This window comes from Ptychodera flava, chromosome 9 (assembly GCF_041260155.1).
Source record: "Ptychodera flava strain L36383 chromosome 9, AS_Pfla_20210202, whole genome shotgun sequence".
Taxonomy (NCBI): domain Eukaryota; kingdom Metazoa; phylum Hemichordata; class Enteropneusta; family Ptychoderidae; genus Ptychodera; species Ptychodera flava.
In genome coordinates this window covers 2,749,837-2,772,709 of record NC_091936.1, presented here as the reverse complement: position 1 = coordinate 2,772,709, position 22,873 = coordinate 2,749,837, and the positions used below count along the sequence as shown (strand labels likewise).

Genomic DNA, 22,873 nt, shown 5'->3' with positions numbered 1-22,873 from the left:
CAAATCATGCTGGCAACACGGCGTTTCATGGGAAAAGCGTGTCAAAACTTCCAGAGAAATAATAAGCGTATAGACTTTTATTTATATCTGTTTTACACATATTGTAATTGCAATAGCACTCGTTGAAGTTCGGAAAATCTCCATTCAAGAGTTTTCGAAATTGACCTTAATGAAGTCTAAATGACGATCACGTTCTAATACATTGATCTCTTTAATCTCGCCTCTTTGACTCTTTAATCTCGCCTCTTTGATGTCCCTGCCTGACACTAGTACCCGACTTTACTCCGACGTCAGAAAATGAAAATACGTGGATAATTGACTAGAATCACCATAATTTCAAGTAACAATTTTCTACCTTGGTCAGTAGTTCTGCGGATGGACAGAATTAACCCCGTCCCCGAGGCTGTCTGAAGCCCGGTTTAGCGATGTACTCATTGCTTTGATATAAGGTTAATGTACGATAGCAAGTACGTATGTGCGAGTGCTTCGTGAACGCTACAGCGTGTGGATTTAGCCGAGCGGTTTTGTTTGTGATGTCTTCGTTCGGTGACTCAGGCGCGGGCTCAGGCGCCGTATGTTGTTGGTTCGGACCCTGAATTCGTATATTGAAACAAGGCTTATTTACCTGATTGGCATTGGTAAAAATAGAATGATCCCCTCTCTACCTTTGTGCTGTATTAGAAAAAGCATGACTGCCCCCTTGCAGTTTTCCATGACACCGTTGGATTCTGCTAGCTGTGAATGACCGTGCGCTCCACATGGAAACGATGAACAAGCGGGCGTGCGAGTGAAACGATCCATGCATGCACGCCTACTTCTATGAGGATTCTCACTTATTGCGCAGTTGCTTAAATTAAACGCAAAATCGGAACCTGTGCCTATTTTATTTGAAAGGTCTTCAGAAATTTACTGTCAACATTGGTGGCGTAATCACCACAGTAACGGGTCACCAAGGGAACGGGAATGTGGACAGGCCGATCCATAGTCTGGAGATACATCTTGCGAACAAAAAATGCATAGAATCAATGATTGAGAAGTCAACTTGGGTTCATGAAGTTCGACAATTTAGGTGAAACAGCTTTTGCGGCAATCGACAAAGTATAAATTCAAGAGAACTCTGTGAACAACGGTCCCCAGTAAACATCCGGGGTATGCTCTTGTAAAACTGGTTATGACCTGCTCACTGAAGATCTCATTGAAGCGTCATGAATTCCATTTGTTATTTATTCAAAACGACTCATCATGGGTCGATACAAAGGATTTCCAGTGGCAACACCTATCTGAATTGAAGTACTGTAGCGCTAGGAGAGGAGGGTCCATAAGTTTCGGTCGGCTTTAGACGAAGGACCTTGGATTCGCAAAGTTATGCATGCCAGATATAAGTGTTCAAAAGGTAAATTCGGACGAAGAAGTCGTCACTCTTACATATATCCAAATTTAGGTAATGTTCGGGCAGAGATTCCCACAAGTTTCGGCGATGACAGCTAGTTCAGTGCAGAAACGTGAGCATGGAGTTCAAGTCCCGTATGTCGGTCATGAGCAGGTAGAGATTTCGCGTCCTCGCGATTTTGTTTTTCCCGCGTCCACAGTTAAACATTCGCCGTCATCGTTATAGTTCATCACACTAAATGCCCCATAGTAGATTGTTAATGGTGCGAAGTGTTTTCACCGAAGGTCAAGTTGCATTGTGATAGCAATGTTGACGCTGCGTAATGTAAGTTTGTGGTCGCATAAAAACATGTTTTGAGTTCAACCGCATTTGACGTTGACAGCGCCTCTATAAGTTATGTTGTAGCCGGGTTTTGTTGTTCTTTGGTGTATTTCGACTGAAAACCATTTTTTCTATCTATGATGCATTTTAATGGGGAAAGAGTGGGGCTCGAGGGGTCCCAAAAGGCTTCCTTTTTGCTTCTTAACTAGACAAGCCCCCGGTCGCCTGGCTTTTCTCGGCAGTTGAGTTACTGGCGAGCGTTCACCCCACGTTATACAAAACAGCTTAACACTTAGTGCGACAGTCTGATGAAGTTTAGTCCTTCAATTTATTCTTTTTTGATAAATTAATATGACCACAGACTTGGAGCAAGTCTACTTCTCAACAAACTTTTGTTAAAAATGGTGCAAAGCTCATTACATATTACGTAAGCCGACTTTATGGATTCAAAACAGTCACATGTTAATTGGAACAGTAACAAACAACACAAAGTATGTGTCAGCTAATCTACATACAATCTAGACACCGAGTGCCGCTAAATATTGTTAGAGTTGTTGATATGGTTTAAGTTTTCAGTTTGAATTATTATAATGGCCTAAATCGAATATACAATTATAATTAAGCTGAGAGACTATTAATGTAATGTTATAGTTTTGACATAACAGCAGTTTTTATCGTCGGCGGGTTCTCTTGTATTAAATTAAGCATCATCGTCACCTGACCTGTCACAAACTAAGCCAAAACAATTAAGTCCCGTTTGGCTCTTTTTGCTCCGTCCAACTTTCAACTTTCGAATACAGCTGTTAACAACGCTTTCCATAACGATTCATTTAACAATGGCAGTGTTGGAGTTGAAAAATCGAAAAAATTCCCAACAAAATAAAATAAAAAAAAATAAAAATAAAATACAATAAAATAAAAACATATGTACCGACCATGAGATATCAGTGGCTGTCTTATAGTAGGTCGCTTTTTTCGTACCTTGTGACGTGTCCGAACTGGAATACGTCGAATGTCGTCTTGGGATGAAAGGGATCGTCCAGACGCTCGTGTCATTATGGAAACCCGCTGGTGACCCTTTAACAGCAACTCTTTCCCCATCGAAAATGTCAAGGTAGAAAATAAAAACACGTTTCAAATTCCTCTCTGGTTGTTCTGTAGCCGCCATCTCATACCTCTATCCGATCCAGTGTCAATTACTTTACCAATACCCGTAACCGATGAGCTAGCATGTTGCTGTGCTCTTGAGCAAGACGCTTCACTCCTCATCGGTTCACAGGCGCATGTGAGTCGATGCACGACGGCTGCTGTGTGGTATGCACCCACTTTTCTAATGCGTACCACAAAGCGGCCGTCATGCATCGATTCACAAGCGACTGTGCATCGGTTCATTGGATAATGGGTGATAGGTACTCATTCTGCAAATGGTTTTCGGCTGTTGGATGATGGATTGAATTATAAAAGAAGTTCGCCTATCAGGGTTATTTACTTAGGCTGCGTTCACAAAAAATGATTGGGGGGGGGGGGGCTGGAGTAATTCAGGGGAGGGATTCGAAAATTTTTGGGGTAGTAGAGGGGGGACTTGAAAATTTTGCTCTACCTGTAGGGGGGGACTTGAAAATTTTTGGTTCCCTTTTGTGTTTTACATTTTCCTATTCCAAGTTTTTGTAGATAATTCAATGAAAAATGAATACCATTTTTAATGTCATCATAGTAATAATTTAACAAAATTTAGAACCATTTTGTCACATTTCATGACTTGTATCTCGAAAAAATCTAAATGTGTGGTTTGTCGTAAAAAACAAACTTGAGCCTCGTAACCTAGGCAGAAGCTGCAACTGTTAATGATTTCTGCAATATTTCTATGCAATGGAACAACTATAGTTTCCTGCTATCTCCCTACAGCATGCTCAAACACACAATATTTAGTTTGTCAACAAAGCCTGTATATATAAATATAAATACGTATTTGGTGATAATTTAATTGGAGTCCAGACTGACAGTCAGTTGTCAGTGTTTTAATGCATGGTACACATATATAGGCTGTGATAGCATTAGCTGAATACTAGAGAATTCAACATGCTGTAGGGAGTAGAACAAGAATGCAGTTGTAAAACTGAACAAAAATATTGCCAAAATTATCAAAGTTAATACAGCTACTGCCTACGGGTAGTGTCACTATCATTAATGCTCTCCTCCTGCGGTGTCACTGTCACTGCATACCTGAGCAGTGACAGAGATAGCTCTGACTCTGATGTACATGCAGAAGAGTTTGGGTCAAATGATGCTCATGACAGTGAAACATACTTGTACACAAGATCAGGCCAGAGAGCAACACATGGAAGAACACATAGAAATATTTGAATTCTGGCATATGAGAATAATCAAATACGGGTATTAAAGAAAAAAGATGGGGTCACCATGCTTGATTTTCTAAATTTTCTCATTCTTGTTATAAAATGTTACAGAATCTGATGTAAAACTTTGAACAGTAAAGACTAAAAGAAAAAATATGTGACCAAATGGAATTATTTTTTTAAACAAATTTAAAATTATTACATCCAAAATTTCAGAGATTAAAACATTTATTTGATGAAACATTTTACCTTCCAGTGTTGTCAATTTTGAGTAGCATCTAATCCATATATGTCTTGTAGTTTTGAAACAAATTTTTGGTAGGTCACTGTGCGATATGGCAATTAGCCAAAATTCACAATTTGCCTACTCTCTCATGATTGTCATTTTGTGTGCTCTTCAGTAGGAGCAATTGACCTAGTCAGAGTTGGATTAACTCATGTTGGCTTTTAGACCAATAAATCTAAAAAATTCGCTGATGCATTTAAAGAACTTGCCTTGGGAATATGACTATAGAAAGTGCTAAAACAGGTTGTGTTGAACACCTGTGAGCGGAACGGCGCTATACATGTTTATTTTTTCTGCGCTCACATCCTTTACAAATATGCGGGCCTGTGATAGTTAGGGGGGGACTTGAAAAATTTTGACCATATAGAGGGGGGGCATTTGAAAATTTTTTGGGGGGTACTTAGGGGGGGATCTGAAAAAAAATAAGATTTCAATCGAAATTCCCCCAGCCCCCCTAATCGTTATTCGTGAACGCAGCCTTACATTGGCAATAATGCTTAACACCAAAATATACCATTGCATACTAAGGTGTATACTGTACCGTATAAATTATGTAATTCGTGAGAATGTTTGAGAACATTGGTTAAGTTGCAATAAACAGTACATCAAGAAAGCTGAAGTCTGTGAAGTTCAATTACTTCAATTTTATCGACCGAAATATGTCAGGTGGCTCGAGCGAAAACTAAAAGGATTGACAAAGAAGGACGTCAAAGGCCAGACAGTAAACTTATTAAGTGGTTAAACATTTTTTATCTGTACACAACTAGGCGAAAGAAAACATTTTCTGCCAAGGATAAGACGCAGAGCAGTATTATCACCCTATTCTGTACGAAAATATTATCACCCCATTGTGTAGTGAAAATGATAGACTTCAACACTGTCCATCAACCTACTCTTGACAGGTTACGCTGTCCTTCACTCAGTTGCGCACTTTAAATACTGTTCTTGTCCTGTCTGTAATCAGAAATACCGTCCTCCGTGGTCCTTCACTGTCCTTCACTGTCCTTCACTGTCCTTCACTGTCCTTCCTAGTGGTTTCAGTCTTACCATTGGATCGCCACTATGAACTTTCTCATGACAAACGTATTATCTAAAACAATGTTGTGACAATCTTTTCGGACTCACACTCTAGATCTCATTAACAAAGAACATTATTATTTTGGTATTAGTGTTTAGTTTTCTATTTTATTTTTTCATTGAAATTCAGTGATCGAGAATCAGAATATTATACGTTTGAAGTTATTTTATTTTGATGAAAAAATCTCAATAATCTTTCTTGACATTATGTCGAATTTGTGATTAGCGTTTTATGAGATATTTCCGCAAAAATATAAACCTTTGTTCAGGTTTCGAGAGTGTTGTTATACTGAATTGTTCACAAGACAAAATAATTTATACACAAGACTGAAGGTCGATGTATTACATTTTCTTTGCAGTCGCTGTTGAATTAGTATCGCCATCACAGAGAAAAAAATAGTCGAATAAAATGGAAGAGAACGTCGATTCAAGACACAATTTCACTCAGACCAAGGAAGTCAAGCTGGACGTAACGACACAGGTAGGTGTGTGAGGTTTGATAACAGTGCTAGATTGAAATGGGAAACAACCTATGTGCCTTATGTTTGGTATCAAAATAGTTCTTAGTGTTAACAGCCTGTCGACAATATGGATGATTCACCATTTTTTTTCTGGCAGGAATTGTCGTCTGACAGCAACGTTCTTAGGGAACGTCGAACAGCAAAAGAAGAGGCGAAAGAAATACTGGCGAATTTGAAGGGTGACGTTGCCTATGGCATAACTGAAACCCCACGATGGTATATGGCCATATTGCTTGGATTTCAGGTATTTTGACCTTCAATATGTCTAGGTGTATTGTGAACTCTCTCCTAAATCATTTCTAAGGGTAATAAGGAGAAGAATTTCAACATAGGTAATGCCCTACTTTACGATGACTTGGAAAACGAGGCATTTTGTGTGCAGGATAATACGACTAGATACGCCCGTCTCTGCAATCACATCTCAACAAACCGCACCATACGCTTATTGGGATATCAATTTTCTCATTTCTCATAAGCTCAGTTCTCATAAGCTTTTCTCATGAAGCTAAAACTGAAGATCAATAAATTACTAAATGACGTTGATAAATATTGCTGTTGCTGCATTGCTATCACCGATAAACACATGACTTTAAAATCCGCGTGTTTTTTTTTCTCTTTTTTGAAAATTAGCATTACCTGACGATGTTTGGTGCAACTGTAGCCATTCCAATCTTGATATCAGATTCGCTGTGTATCGGAAAAAGTGACGTTGCTCGTAGTGAACTTATCGGCACTATATTCTTCGTGTGTGGTATGGTTACTCTACTGCAAGTACTGTTTGGCGTCAGGTATGTTTTCCTTTGATTGGTTGGTGAGGTATGCTGGTGATGTATGTTATCCTTTTATTGGTTAGTGAGGTATGTTTTCCTTTGATTGGTTGGTGAGGTATGTTATCCTTTGATTGGCTGGTGATGTATGTTATCCTTTGATTGGCTGGTGATGTATGTTTTCCTTTGATTGGTTAGTGAGGTATGTTTTCCTTTGATTGGTTAGTGAGGTATGATTGGCTGGTGATGTATGTTATCCTTTGATTGGTTGGTGAGGTATGTTATCCTTTGATTGGATGGTGAGGTATGTTATTCTTTGATTGGTTAGTGAGGTATGATTGGCTGGTGATGTATGTTATCCTTTTATTGGTTAGTGAGGTATGTTATCCTTTGATTGGTTAGTGAGGTATGATTGGCTGGTGATGTATGTTATCCTTTTATTGGTTAGTGAGGTATGTTATCCTTTTATTGGTTAGTGAGGTATGTTTTCCTTTGATTGGTTAGTGAGGTATGATTGGCTGGTGATGTATGTTATCCTTTGATTGATTGGCTGGTGAGGTATGTTTTCCTTTGATTGGCTGGTGAAAGTTTCACTTCTATCCATCATCGTAGCCATCGACGGTGACCAGCAATATCAAAATCAGCTAGTTCTCTAGCAAATATCATGGAAGCATAATTTTTCCCGTAGCTTAATTGTGGGAGAGTACACCCTATGCAAATGATCCCCATACCAAATTACAAAGCATTACTCGGCTTGAACCAAACACTTGTGTGACCTTATATTGATAATTTACTGCTTAATATGAAAGACCTGAGCCCTTGAGATTATTCGGTATTATAAAGTATTGATCTAAAACGGAAACATACTTGTGGTGTGGCAAGCAAAGAAACATACTCCAGCATCACGCCGGTAGCTGGGATTCGTCAATTTCTTCAGCATAGGAGGTGATAGATTCATGAGGAATCAAAAAATGGTTTAAACAATAAAACAAAATATCCCCCATACATTGTGAACATCGATCATTTACAATTTTATAAAACTAGCTCCCTAGGGCTTTTCCGGAGATGTAATTGAAACTAAAAAACCCATTTTTCTTCGCCCCTGTATTGGTAAGGGCGTGATTGTTAGTTAATACTACAAGTGGTGATTGTACAGTTTCTGAACCTTTCATTAAAGAGGTGACATGCACGAAAGGCCAAGATAGAAAAAATTATATTTCAATACCTTTGAAGCTAACACAAGGGCAAGTATTCAAGTATGGTTTCTGAGAACTGGAATAATGCTTTGTCTCTGAAAAGAAACTTTTATATCGAAACATTATAACAACACCGTGGCAGAGTTAAACTGATCTTGTCTTAGTTCTCTTTTTAAGGGAGAGTAGCTGTATTTCATGACAATACAACTCCGTTGTTCTTGTTCTGTAATATCAGCCACAGTGTCATGTACTCTCTGAACATTTTCGCTCCCATTTGCCTCTGTAGAGGTCCACTATGATGGTAATAGGGTTAAAGGTACATTGCAATGCCAACCAATATTCATGTATTGGAAATTTATTTGCCTTGAATGATTCTGATTATTGGACTTGTTTGATGTCTGTTTTATACATATGTATGCCTTGTTGACAACCTGAAGTCTGTGCATTTCTCTTGTTAATGTATGGAATAAAAATAATGCACAATAATAAAAGATATCACTACTGTCCCTTAAATATAGTAAGCTTTACCCACCAATGAGAAGAAAAACAGATTTTCAGTGAGTGAAGCATGAGTTCATTAACACTTAACATCACGATGGTTGTAACAGTTTAATTACCCACTTAAGATTTTGTTTTACTGCTGTTCTCTCTTTGATATTTGTGATGGCACTAATTTATGTACTACAGTACTGGACATCTAGTTATGCACAGAAAGTGTGAAATTTAAAATCCCTATACTTACACTGACAGGTCAACAATTTCCCCCAAACAGAATGACAGAATGTTTAAAACCCTTTTTACCTATAGATTTGCGGAGGGTTACCCTCTTTTCGAAAGTTGGAATGGGGGGGGGGGCAGCCTGTCATTGTTTTCCAAAGAGGGGGTCCCGCGTCTCCAGACCAAAGGAATTGACCAGTCCCTTACATTCAACCAAACGTTTCAAAATACGTAAAAGAGCCAATGCATGGTCGTCCAATAGTCGATCGAACCAAGCGTTCACTGCAGTGCATAAAATTGTCTAATTCCAGGTTACCTATAGTTCAAGGGGGAACGTTTTCCTTTTTGACTCCAACGTTTGCTTTGCTAGCTTTACCAAAATGGCAATGCCCGGCACAGCCTGGACCAGAATTTGAAGGTAGGTTAAATTTGGGAAAGTATGACAAAAACATTCATATGCAGATTCGTCAACCATCATTTGAAAATAGCTAGTCTACATTATGTGACATAAGGGGCCACATGCCTGCTTGTTCCATGATTGTTATCTGATATTGCCCGACTTGCGACAATCAGATTGGTGATTATAATAACCAATCAGCCTTGCCTTCCATCATTTGAAGAGCCTGAAAATACAAATTTTCAAAGACACAGTGAGTTTAAATTTGTTGTCTGTACAACATCTTGCATTTAGGCTTACTATCTTGTGTAATTTTTTTCAGCGATCCTGCACAATATGACGTCAGGCGAACGATCTGAACTGTGGCAGGCGAGAATGAGAGAGGTACGTGAAAGGGTGAAAATGTTTGACCTCCGTGACTATAGTCTGCAAATAGTCATTGTCTTCTATTCGTCTGCTCTTACATTGACGCTTCAGTTTACTGGTCTCAGAACAGGGAAACGACTTAGTTCTGTCATATCACCAATATTGTGAATAAGACAAGTTTATTCAGTTTTGTCCCATAATACTCAGCAAGATTGTGTCGGCCACCCCAATGAGACGTATTCACCAAAAAGTATCCTCAATGGAGACGTTGACGATTTTCTTCTTTATTCATTTATTCGTATACCGTTTGACCTATTTCCAAAAACAAAACTGTACCCACCCACTATGGGTGATGTAGATTATTAACTCAAAAAGTGGATCCAGTATTGATCATTGTTGATTGGGACAAAATAATTCTAATCGTGCTAATTTGTGGCTAATAAACCACACTGTTTTGCTCAATGTGTGTACACGTTGGTATTAGCGGGCACATTTCATACAATATTGTGACGTTTTAAAACGGCAAGGCGTAATTGCATGAGTTGTTGAATATCTTTCAGCAAAGCTCACTCTTTCGCTGTTAAGAGTTTGCATTGGAGTTATTCTTTATCTTTAGTCTTCCTCAAGTTTTCTACTGATAAAATGTGCCCTGAAATAGAATCAAATAGCAATAAATGGTTTTTTTACAATTCACAGATTCAAGGTGCCATCATGGTTGCGTCGTGTTTTCAAGTTCTCATCGGCTTCACTGGGGTCATTGGTATGCTTCTACGTTTTATCGGTCCGCTAGCTATCGCTCCAACCATCGCTCTCGTCGGTTTATCTCTGTTCGGAGCAGCAGCAAGCTTCGCTGGCAGCCATTGGGGAATATCGTCGTTGTATGTATCAAGTTTAAGACATTTACTACATGCCTGAGATCAGGCTAATCTTCTTCGTAAATCTCAAAGAGACTTTCCGAGATTATCTACTCAGGGCATAACACACGCTGTTCAAATGTAGACAGATGTAAACGACAACCTAGATTTTTAAAAGCTTTCAGTTTGAGACTTTTGGAATCCCAACAATATACTTTCAGAGATTCTTACGGTAAACACATTTCAGTGATGAATGATTTGTCGATAAATTTACTAGACGTACTTATAGAACAATAGGTAAATTTCTACTGATGCTATTACACAGTGACATATATCGCTGTAGTATTTATCAGCAAAATAACTTCATGCGTGAAAGAAAAACAGCTGGGATAAAGTCAAAGGTTGCAACTTTTATATGTTAATATCATTCATGCAGATTTCAAAGCCATAAAAATAAACATGCTGGCATAAGAATTCTTTCAATACGTTAAACGCATACAGTTTTTGCTCTCCCCTGTGGAACGGACTATGAAAACGAAACTGTAAAGCATAGTAAGGCCAAAAAAAAAATAGTTTGTTTCTCATCCTAGGCATCTTGCAAAAGTGATGCGGTGACGCGGTTTTTTTTTTGCTGCTACTTTTTTTTTATTCAACCATCAACAACAACACGCTTACAACATGAGAACATAGGAATGCATGCAGAGATAAATGCACAGCAAATTTTTAGCATATCAACAGTGCTGCTTTTTGACTATTAGTGCAGAATGCAGTTTTGATAGCTTTCAATGACATAGTGTACAGTTCTGAATGGAATGTTACAGCACTGTGTGATGTTCAATGTTCTGTCTAGTTCAGTTTTGTATATCATAAAATATTTGTGTTGCTTTGGTATGATCTTAACGGTTTAATTTGTTCTTTTAGTGAAAACTTTTCTTTTTCGTTTAAGATATCGTGGATTTTTTCCATGTTGAATAATTGCTGTGCTATAGATGTGAGTTCGTCAGCATTCAATGGCTTCAATACGTGTTTGTGAGATTGTGGTAAATTGTACCCCTGGAATATATCAAAGTTCTCTGGTATCGGGCAAGATCGTTGATGGAACGTTTGTCATGTGGGTCAGTGATCCATAAACAGTCTCCGAGAACATGAACAAACTGATCTCCCATGCATTTACTTTGTTTTTGCCACCCTAGATCTTGACCTTGAAGCCACCTCACAATGGCATTATGCAGCTGAAATCTTGCGTTTGGTCTATCTATATTTCGGAAAGCTGGCCACACTTTTTCACCCCGAGAACGAAGCAGTAAATCAAATGCATTCACAGTAGGTCTGGTGCTTTTATTTGTGGGGTTTTCATCATTGTTCAACGTAAACTGAAAGTACTTGCCAAAGTCTAAACAGTCGGTAACTTTCGCCGTTAACGGTACATGTACGCTCTGGAACTTTCCATTCAACTCCTTCGACACTAGCCTAGATTCCTTTTCCGTCCGCTTGCCTCCGTACCTCCGTCCCCACTACGGGACGGAGGTACGGAGGCAAGCGGACGGAAAAGGAATCTAGGCTACTTCGACACAAGCACCTCGACACAGCACTGTTTATAATCATTCGGTAGGATAAATCGATCGCCAGTGGACAACACTCCTCTTGTGAGGTCTTGATACACTTCTGTCAAAGAACACTGGGCATTTACATCCACGAGACCAAAGGGTCTCAGTACTTTCGCCCCGGTCGTCACTTTTATGGAGATAAACATGACAGATCACAATACGCCATGCATCATTCAGAACACAGGCGTGCTGTTTACTGGGTAGTTTGTATAAGTTTAGTTTATGCTTCGTTCCGACGTTCTGCTCCGTAGCCTTATCTACGGAAGAGAACGTCGGAATGTAGCATACACTACACTTATACAAACTACCCAGTAAACACCACGCCTGTGATTCAGAACTGTACGCTGCGCATGCCTAGTTAAGTTACATACGCAGCCGTTTGTGGCGCACTATTGTCGCGTATTTTTGCGTTAGTTTTTTTTTCATTTTTTTTTCGTTCCCTCTTGAGATGCAAAAAAAAAAAGGTTGGCGCGGCGGGTCTACATTGACGCGCGCGGGGATGAGAAACAAACTATTTATCTTTTTCGGCCTAATGTATCTAATTTTATTCCGGAATACTGTTTCTTATGCTACTTCTCCATTATGCATTTGAGAACGCCCAGGATTCAGATTCACAGTCTATTGCAATATGTTTTTCCGTTGGCACTTTTTTGGTGTGAATTCGATTTTCCGGCGAACCACTTTAAATCATTAATATATTTAATTTTTACACTTAGTTGAATGGATACGAAAAGTTTCAACATGTTTACGAAAGTTGTATTAAGATGTTGAAATTAACTCTGTCACAAGGACGCTAACAGTTGCCATGAGTTTATATCCGTTATCTTTACGCTTTGCTTATTAGTTTTTGGCTTTTCTCTCACCGTTGCCTATACAAATAAATGTTAATGGTCGACGCGTCGCTCTCGCATCTCCCTCAATTTCACTCATGACTACAATATACTCTCTTGCCCCTTCTCCAAACAGGACGATGGTTCTTATTATCGCTTTTTCTCAGTATTTGAAGAATATCAATATTCCTTGTCTTGGATGGTCCAAGGACAAAGGTTGCAGCGCTATGTGGTATCCAATCTTCAAACTTTTCCCGGTATGTTAAACGTCTTCACATCTTTCTTCTGTACAACATGAACATGGAAACTCACGATGTAAAATCACTTTATAGTTTGCATTTTGACAAGCTGAACCGGAGTAAATAAATAAATAAATAAATAGCAAATGGATAAATAAATAAAATAAGACAATTCATCCGACTCATGCTGTGAACGCTGTGTTAGATGTAAGCAAGACATGTATGAGTCACGTTTAGAAAACTAGAAAGGGGCGTCAGATGTTGCTGTTGTTATGATGATGATGATGATGATGATGATGATGATCATCATCATCATCATCATCATCATTTCATCTTTTGTAAGCAAATTAACGCCATATGACTTGCGGCTATGTCGGCAAGGGAGATGTATGTCATGACAAAACCATGAACTTGATGTTCTAGCATCTCCATACTTAGTTCTGTCAAATACTACTACATTACGCTGATTGTACCTTCTCCTTCTTTTCTGTGACTTTGATTTACTTTGAAACTAATCTTTAAAAACTCTTTTTATAGGTAATTCTTGCAATTATGTTGTCATGGCTAGTGTGTTATATATTAACTCTCACCGACGCTATACCAGAGGACGATTCCAAGTATGGCTACCTAGCTAGAACTGATACCAGGGAGAATATTTTAAAGGATTCGGATTGGTTCAGATTTCCTTACCCTTGTAAGAGTTCACGTTATTCGGTCAATTTCCAACTATTGACATGTATAAAGTCGTTAAACTTTTACCATAACTGTATTCTATGCTTACAAAGTGTGTGCTAATATGCGTATTTTAATGTTTAACCGTTGACATTAACTGAAGTTGTAAATATCGTTGGGAGCTGAAAAAAAAACGTATCCTGGACTCAACACGCGATGATGTAAAAGTACCGTCAAGGGTTTAGAATAGCTTGTCTGGTGCCGCAAACGTCTAGATGAACTGGTTTTGTTTGTACTGGCATTACATGTCTTTCAGACACTTGATTTAAGGGTCAGTTTAGGGAAAAGAATGATTCATCCTGCTTTCCTCATCTGCCGCCAACATGTTGATGAAATTGTTTTCAGTTTTCTGCAGGAATACTCTATGAACTACAATGTTGCATGGCATTGATAAATCTATATAGAAAAGAATGGTAAAAAGCTTTACGATAAACACAAACTCATGTTCATTTCAGTTCAATGGGGAATACCAACAGTCAGTGCAGCTGGTGTCTTTGGAATGCTGGCGGGCGTATTGGCGTCTATGATAGAATCCATCGGTGACTACTACGCCTGCGCTAGATTAGCTGGAGCGCCACCACCGCCCACTCATGCTATTAATCGCGGTATCGGCATGGAAGGCATTGGCTGTATTTTGGCGGGACTTTGGGGTACTGGTAACGGTACTACTTCATACAGTGAAAACATTGGTGCAATCGGCATTACAAAGGTAATGTGTTCGGGCAATCATCCAGTTATTCTTTGCAATGGGATGAGTTTGCACTCTTTTTGAAATGTTCAAAAAACAATAGCTGAAGCACCGCGTATCATAAACAGTATCATGGTGTAGCTACTATAATTGTGCACAATGCATGCTCACACGTATAAGTTTTCATGGCAGTAACTTGGTTTACTGCCTTGGCTTGTCTTCCATGCACTTTTAAGTGTGCAATATCTTCATAGCACGCAATGTGTCATATGATGTCAACATCACTGCAGGTTGTCAGCGTGATACGATATATCGCAATAGTCACTGTCAATAGTGATTTCTACCAAGATCAATATAGGCTAGATTAATTAACATCTTCATACAAGCGTAGTTCTCCCAATTTAAATGAAATTGCCAACTATAGGCTTTACTGACGTATATTTAATATTATTTCTGGAGGTAATTAGCCAGAAGCAATAGACGATCTTACAAACGAACATACTAGAGTGTCAGAATCGCAGAGCTGTCAAACATATCAGTGTCTGCAACTGTTTTTCAGGTTGGTAGCCGTCTTGTAATTCTGGTTGGCGCTCTGTTCATGATGTTTTTTGGAATGTGTGGTAAATTTGGCGCTCTGTTTGTCACCATACCGAATCCTATAATCGGAGGGGTGTTCTGTGTAATGTTCGGTAAGTTATGATTTATTTCCGATAAAGTCCATCAACACATCGACGTGGCTGAAAACTTACCGTATACTTTGTCGGTGACTTCCTGCTCAGCACTGGAACAGGAAAAACACAATTCAAGCGATCATGATGAGTCTCCTTTGTCACTAGATACTGAGTAGATATTTTGTCTGCAACTATTTAATATGCACTCTCACCTGATCAGCTGATGACATCGAACAAAATGTTTTGTCTTCGACAAATGCTGTTATACTAATTTGATATTGGTTACGCGACGAAACCGATTTGTTTATATTAAATTTAATTTTGTCCATGAAAACGTCACCGTTTCAGGCATGATAACAGCTGTCGGTATTTCTAATTTACAATTCGTCGATCTAAACTCCTCAAGAAATTTGTTCATCGTGGGATTTTCGTTCTTCATGGGACTGGTGCTTCCAAACTGGCTGAATGCAAATCAAGGAATCATTTCAACAGGTACTATCAACAAAACATCCGTCAGTTATATTTTCATATTTACATTATGTTGCTGCTATGAAACTATCTCCTGAAGAAATCAACATTTTCTGATTATGGATGCCTGACGTGTAAATCAATGTATAAGTTTGCCAATGAAACAGTGGACCCCCAGTAACCTTGTCTATTAGTGGCGCCGTAAGACAGCCAGATGGGATAATACATTGTATGTGTCGTTATGCTGCTATAAGTATTTTTAAATCCAGACTGGTTTAGTAGAAAATCAATCCGCAAATTGATCGCATGAAAGTGTCCAGTCACGGTTTTTAAAGTCGCATACATGCACACCTGGCTATCTAGCTAATATACCTTTACCCATGTATTATTTCATCACTTTGAAACATTCCGCTTTGGTTATAGGAAATCAGGAAGTGGATCAAATAATTACAGTGTTACTAAGTACCAGTATGTTTGTTGGAGGTCTTTTTGGATTCATCCTCGACAATACCATCCCTGGTAAGTACAGATAAACGGTTATCCAATGCTTTGACACTATTACGTTTCAAAGCAAGGGACAGAAATTGACAAGATCCGTTCTTTATAACAGTTTAAGAGGAGATAGGTTAATGTAAAGATTTTGCCGTGCAGTGCATTCATTGGGGTCTTCCTTTAAAATGACCAATACCTATTGAGGAATCATTCACTATCAAAACCATGGTGAATATTGTGCTTCTTCTATACCTTCTTAATCTACGAGTTAAAAACATTACTATTGTATGGTAATCTCTTTTGTGGAACATCGACTTGGCAGGAAAACGTTTCATTTCTGTCAACACCCATCAGTACAAATATTTCTTATTTTCTCAGAAGTTGATTAAGAGCGCTCACCGGCACTCTATTATACAAAAACGGGGAATTTATTTAATTTTTGCAGCTCGTGATGATGTATATCCCCCGACCAAAAGTTTCACCTTTTCAATTTTAGTACTCCGTATATTGGGCAATGAAGATGTAAATTTCAAAGTTCGTGCAAAACGTACGTAATACAGTGTGCATTAGAATACACAGAATCTGATAAAACAAACCATCGTATTTTACCAAATATCTGTGAATTGATCTCCGGGCAGTGTGATCGCATATGGTAAATATTTATAATACAAGTTACTCTCAGTTTTGGAAAAATTTACATCGTGTCCAAATCTCACTCTGCCATAAGTCGACTTCTATGATGTTTTTCATGACGTTTGCACATACATTCGCCTGATTTTACAAGTCTCTGAGAAATACAACACGGTCCCTGCACAAACGAGTAAGTGTGCTATCCAAGCTCAGTTGTTAGTCTCAACCTTAAAATTCCATACATCGACTGGCGTGATGTCTAGCCTTGCTTTGCAACAGATATTTGATATTTTAAAAACTACAGTGTCGAATTTTTATGCACTAACTATAGAAACTTCTCTTTATTGCAATACGGTTTAGTGTTCTCGTTGTTAGATACGCGTGACCCAGAGTGCTCTAAGCGCCAAATTTCGCCCAATTGTTGATAGCTCACTTTAACGTGCAAGTAGATGAAGTAAAATTACATGGTTGCAATAATATGTTCACATCGGTCACCACAGTATCATTAGTCCTAAATCAAGTTGATTGTCCTCAATTCTTTGGTTCTCGAATTATCTCTTGTTGTCAGACATTGCCTATATATTGGCTGTCTGTCAGGTTTTATTTTCTTTGAAACGTTAACGTAAGTCAATCAATTTGTTCCGAGATAAAGCTGTTATCGTGTGTTCTGAAGTGAAGCTATAACATATTCTGCGCTTCTAAAAACACCCCAGCAGAAGACAGAATAGAAGACAGGAATTTCTGATGTTCCAAAATGCTCATATTAGATTCAGGCTGACTGTTAACGAATACACAGAATCCACCCCTATAATATTGCAGTGAGCTAATCAATGTTACAATACCGTTCCAAAAAGTATCACCTGGAATGTATTTGTTGTATTTTCAGCATAATATTAAGATGGTCTGAACGCCTTGGATGTCGCGCTCATAGTCGAATTCCTACTTTTGGCCTTTCTAACCTGGTTACGATATGAATGGTCAAAATTCAGCTAATGCTTCAAGCTTGTTCCCTTTCTCATATCAGGTACCCAGCAAGAAAGAGGACTAGCTCAGTGGAGACGTATGTTTGGTGAAACTGCAGACAATGATGACGAAGAACACACACAAGCAGTGAGACACGAGGTCATGAAATGTTACGAATTTCCTTTCGGCAACAGATTAGTCCACAAGTGGAAATCTGTCACGTCCTATATTCCGTTCTGTCCGACCTTCATCGAATTCAGTTGTTCGTGCAGGAAGAAAAAAGGTGGTCCGGAAAACAATGACATTGACGGTGTTGAACGAATGTACCTGCATTCAGTTGATACCGGAGAAGAAAAAGCCACTCAAACGCCAGAATAAGAGGACAATCCTGAAACGATAGAGAGGCATGTGTAGAAAATGTGACATGAATTAATGCCAAGGAAGAACAGGTGATAACATCCGTGAGTCGAAGTTTGAAATCAAAGCAGTTATCTATCAATCATCTTACTTAGGGTTCGAATGATGTAAGTCAATCACTGAATACCTTCTAACTCTGTACAAAAGGCAGCGGTATTATAATCTTGTCACACTCATCAAGAACACCATAGCAGTGTGAAAATGAGTTACCATTGTCGTTGACCAGAATTTCGCGTTTTACATTGTAACTTGTCAACGGCAAAGATCAAGTGAAGCATGACCTGTCCTCCCTTCAAACACATACAACAACTGCCATCAAAATATTTATTGTGAATGACAGGGTTAATATGTAAGCTCGAAAAAGTATGGGTTTATGTTTGTTAACGTTTGTAACATTTTAAAAGTCTTGTGTACATTTTATGATATCGTTGATTTTTTTAGAAGATATCGTATCATTCCTGTATTTTTTATCTTTGCGACTGTCCTCAACACTGTGATAGTATTAAATATTGCATCCTGGCTGTAATACTCAGGTTATATTCGATAGTCTACACTTTGCTCAGGGAGGGAAAGAAGATAATTCACCAATACCAGAGTATACCATTATGAAACCAATTAAATTTCCTTGTCTATCGGTTTTTGGCAGAAATATATTGTTGAGATATTTTGTACGTACAATTCCTGTCACATGTCAAGTGTCCCGTGTGAAATAGTCTGATTGGACCGACCGTATCGTGTGAGAAAGATACTCTAATATTGCCTTTTTAATCGAAGTTTTAATGAAATGTAATTGTGTAATGTATTTAGCTGGGTTTTTTAACTTTGGAGAAATGATTAAAGAAATGATGGTTGAACTGGTGATGACGATCATTGTTCATTCAAGGTCAAGTGCAAGGGAAATCAACAAAATAACGAGCGATGTGTAACCAAGAAATAATGTTAATGTGGTTTTCCTGTCGCTCAAAACCATAAATAAACAGCAATGGTCAGGACAGGCCTTTATTTCGATTATATTGCTAGTAAACTATATAAGAAAATCACGATTTTTATGAATAGGCTTGTGGGCGTGAGACTTGTTACCCTAGAACATGGACAACCAACTGTGAAATGAAAATAACAACGGACGCATTCGCGCGGTGTGTGTGTGTGTGAGTGATGGCGGTAGTGTACCATGTTCAAAGCAAATTCGTTCACTTACTTTATCTAGTTTTTAGTTCAAGTAGCCTATGAAATAGACTTGCTTCAAGTCTGTGATTTGTGAATGTTTTAGTCATGTTAGTGGAGTGAACGCAATGATTTGTATTTTGCTTTCATGTGAAACGCACGCGTGGGTGGAGGGATGCGATGAGTCGGGTGAACGCTATACAGGGGAATTTCACCCGGAATCATACGATTTTTATGAATATCTTGTGGGCGTGAGACTTGTTGCCCTAGAACATGGACAACCAACTGTGAAATAATGAAATAATGAAACTCTGAAATAATAATAACAACGTGTGCGGAAATCAGGAGACTCTATTCCTTGATCTTCTGGTGCATATTTCACACATTGTCAAACATCCCTGTGTCTGTAATTTATCGTTATAACAGCGTCATTGTGGTGATTTTGCTCTAAATTACGCCTACTTGCTGAAAAGCTGCAAACTTAACATGTTAACAGATTTTCAACTGTAACTCCTGGACGGCAGTATAGTGGTAATAGAAATAATGCCGGAATGCTGCCAGGGAAGTAAATATTGGGTCGACAAACTATTTTTCGTCAAAATAGTTTACATATAAATATGGTATATGAAGTATTTTAAACTTAAAACCTAGAGGGGAAGTGGCAGCTGTTTGCACCAGACTTTAAAATATATGTGGAAAATTTCCATCCCTGACTAGTTTTACCTTCTCCCCTCTTCACACAGAAAACTCCCATCGGCCTTCATCCCGCCTAAAACTCACTGCCCAGTCACACTACGTAAGTTTCCCGTCGCCTGCTCATTATCTTTTAATTTTGCCATTACCCGTTGCGAAATTCCATCAAACAGTAAGACCTTCAATATCACTAGAAGGTAGTTATTTTTCAAGCTACCAACTCGAAAAAGTTTTCCCGCCTGCTGGTAACCACAAATTAACCACAAATTGTCCTTGCTCCATAATGTGAACAAAATTGTCTCCCTTTAAGAGACCGCTTCCTTATTTTCGCGAAGAGCTTTGTCGGCTGCCCCTAAATTTGTGCGTCTAGGGTGAATTAGATGATAGAGGGATGGGGTCTTTTGAAGACCCTATCGTTTTAAAACCTTCACTTTTGCTTTTTTCACTGTCTTTGTAATAAACCAATTTTTGACGTCGCGCGGTCAGTGATCAATGACTTTACGCCTTATTCGTGTGGAAGTCATCGTCTAGAGTCTCGAAAATCCCGGCAATCGATCGAAAAGTCATGTGTAAAGCTAAAATAATGATATCTGTTGTGCTCGGTATCAGGAACGTGTCAAACGATATGGAGGCTGCCTTTGGCGCAGCCAGTGTTGAACTGAAAGGGTTTCCTCCATGTGTTTGAAACGATAGACTCTCGCCAGTCGCTTGTACCGCTTGGTCTCGCGTATTGGCGTAGCTCCCGGTATTTGGTGCCTTCGGCACTCGACCTCGCGCCTTCGGCGCTCGATCGCCTACGCTACGTTGGATGCTACTCAAGGCACGAGGGACTGTCGACAGACTATTGAAACGATAGAAAACTGAGAAAGCAACGCCCGTTACCGTCCTTGCCCGACTCTGCATAAAGACCAGGAACTGTGTGAGATAACAATGCTTTATCATATATGCAAACTCCTACAAGTGTTTCTATGATTTCATCTCTAGCCATCGTAAATTCGCGCGAACATAAATGATTATTATGTCTAGGTATAATAAACAAAATGTCTGGTGCCATCGATTCACAGACTTTTTAAATAAATTATTACGCTACTGTAAATCTTTGAATTGATGTAAATATCCCGTAACCATCTCAGCGGACTTCAGAGGACTGTCAGTTATACAGAAAATAAAGGGACAGGCACGCAAAGCTTGCAGTAATCGGGAAATACCGAAAACAACCTAGGACTCGATTCGACTTGTGCGTGCGCAGGATTGCGTCAGTACCACATTTCATCATCATCATTATCCTCATCATCATCATCATCATCATCATCATCATCATCATAACCACCACCACCACCATCATCATCACTTTTTGGAGTCAGCCACGTACTATATATTTATGTAATTCGCTACATTTGGAAAAAGTTAGTTTTCACTTATTTTCGATACTATCTTTCGTAATGAAATATAAAATTCATTTCACCATTTTATCTTTATTAATGAGCGCCAATAGTTGAACTTTTTTACTAATTGAGATTAGCTTATATGCATTATAGTATTTGTATTTCTTTAAACATTTCGTCTTTTTGCATGGCAGGAAATATATTAGCAGTCATGACAGCTATATCTAATGTGTGACACTCTTTGTTGTCAGGTATACTAGGACTAGACTTGGGATATACAGTTCTACATTACAATTACCGGTTTGTCCTCGGCAAGACTTCAAAACATTATAAATGTTTCACGTACATCATACATACACTTCAAAGTTTCTTCATCGATTGGTTAATAACGACGCCCCTTTTAAGTGCTTGTAGTTGATAACGAAAGTTAGATTCCTGTTTCATCACGAAACATTGTGACGTACAGTTTATATGTGATAACCTGGTGTCGATTCTCTTGATCTCGTTCTTCAACCTGCGTACGCAATAGCTTCTGGGTTATTGTATAGTTTTCTTTGTATGTCGGCATCATGTTGAGGCGAACGTCTTGATTTTGAGTCATTATTTTCTCTGTTAGCATATAGTCATACCTCGGGCTGTAACAACACCGAATGTAGCACCTATTCATCGTAGGCATTTCCCTCATTTATAGAATTAAATCATACTCAAGTCTGCGAAAAAAGACGTATTTAGTTTGTTTTTCTCGAGAGTCTATGACTGAACCACAGAGAAACATTGACAGAGTCGCAACGCTTGCATGCCTTTTGTTCCATGGTCGTCTCGGTAGACTATTGGCTTTTCATATTAAAATGAGCTTCAAAGGTGTTAAACTTTTTGGAGGCTTTGTTTGTGGTTGATAATTACACGAGATTATGCGAAAAATACGACGAGATGGCATCGTACAGCCAGTCGCGTAGCAACCATAGTTACTTTGTAAGCTCTCAAGCCAGAGACACTGCTTCACGCCAATCAAAACATAACACACCAGCAAATTACATAAACATGTCCTTCCTTGACGCACGTGTAAAAGACGGTATGACTGACCGTAAACCATTGAGGAAAACCAGACAGTATCGATAAAAGACTTTCAAATTTGGTTCAAACACACTCATTATATATTCAAAAAAATATGAGAGGAATTTTTAAAAAGGTAAAACTCACTTTCCTGAAGCTCAAAACACTCCCGTTTTCGCCAGCACGTCAATTCCGCTCAGCACCACACGACAACAACAACACAAACTTTGCCGAACATACTTTCGCTTAACAATTGGCGAAAATCCGAAAATTACGGAAGGATGCATGGTCGGCACTCTTCGGAAAAGAGAGGCGAGAGCAACCTGAGGCGAGGCGAACATGGATGGGTTACGTAACTGCTTCACGCCTTAAACAATACCCGTTGCGACTCTGTCCATGTTTCTCTGTGACTGAACGTACAAAAGCTATACATGCATAGTGAACTGTGAACGAACACTTTATTCCATAACACTTAGTATATTTTTCTGCGTCAAGCACTATCCTGCAAGCTAAAATTCGCCATCTTTTGGATAAATTACACATTTCTTGATGAAATCCATTAGCCTGTAGTTCAAAAACCTGACTACTATGG

At 38.8% G+C, this 22,873-nt stretch overlaps 1 protein-coding gene across 6 annotated transcripts in view; it reads left to right on the top strand.

The window, feature by feature from the left end:
- The window catches only part of LOC139139753 (solute carrier family 23 member 1-like), a 54,964-nt gene extending 36,119 nt beyond the window's left edge, over positions 1-18,845 (top strand). For 4 of the 6 annotated variants that reach the window (XM_070708647.1, XM_070708643.1, XM_070708644.1 and 1 more), the window contains exons 2-14: positions 5,791-5,912; positions 6,050-6,196; positions 6,583-6,740; positions 8,944-9,050; positions 9,352-9,413; positions 10,092-10,273; positions 12,823-12,943; positions 13,463-13,619; positions 14,113-14,366; positions 14,905-15,034; positions 15,365-15,508; positions 15,908-16,003; positions 17,631-18,845. In XM_070708647.1, the coding sequence (XP_070564748.1) occupies positions 5,841-5,912; positions 6,050-6,196; positions 6,583-6,740; positions 8,944-9,050; positions 9,352-9,413; positions 10,092-10,273; positions 12,823-12,943; positions 13,463-13,619; positions 14,113-14,366; positions 14,905-15,034; positions 15,365-15,508; positions 15,908-16,003; positions 17,631-17,947 (1,947 nt within the window). In that variant the 5' untranslated portion in view covers positions 5,791-5,840 and the 3' untranslated portion in view covers positions 17,948-18,845. Of the gene's footprint in view, positions 1-1,245; positions 1,394-1,454; positions 1,544-5,790; positions 5,913-6,049; positions 6,197-6,582; positions 6,741-8,943; positions 9,051-9,351; positions 9,414-10,091; positions 10,274-12,822; positions 12,944-13,462; positions 13,620-14,112; positions 14,367-14,904; positions 15,035-15,364; positions 15,509-15,907; positions 16,004-17,630 lie in introns of those variants that run through there. The other 2 variants (XM_070708642.1, XM_070708648.1) reach the window with 2 other exon arrangements.
- Positions 18,846-22,873: the final 4,028 nt, after the last annotated feature.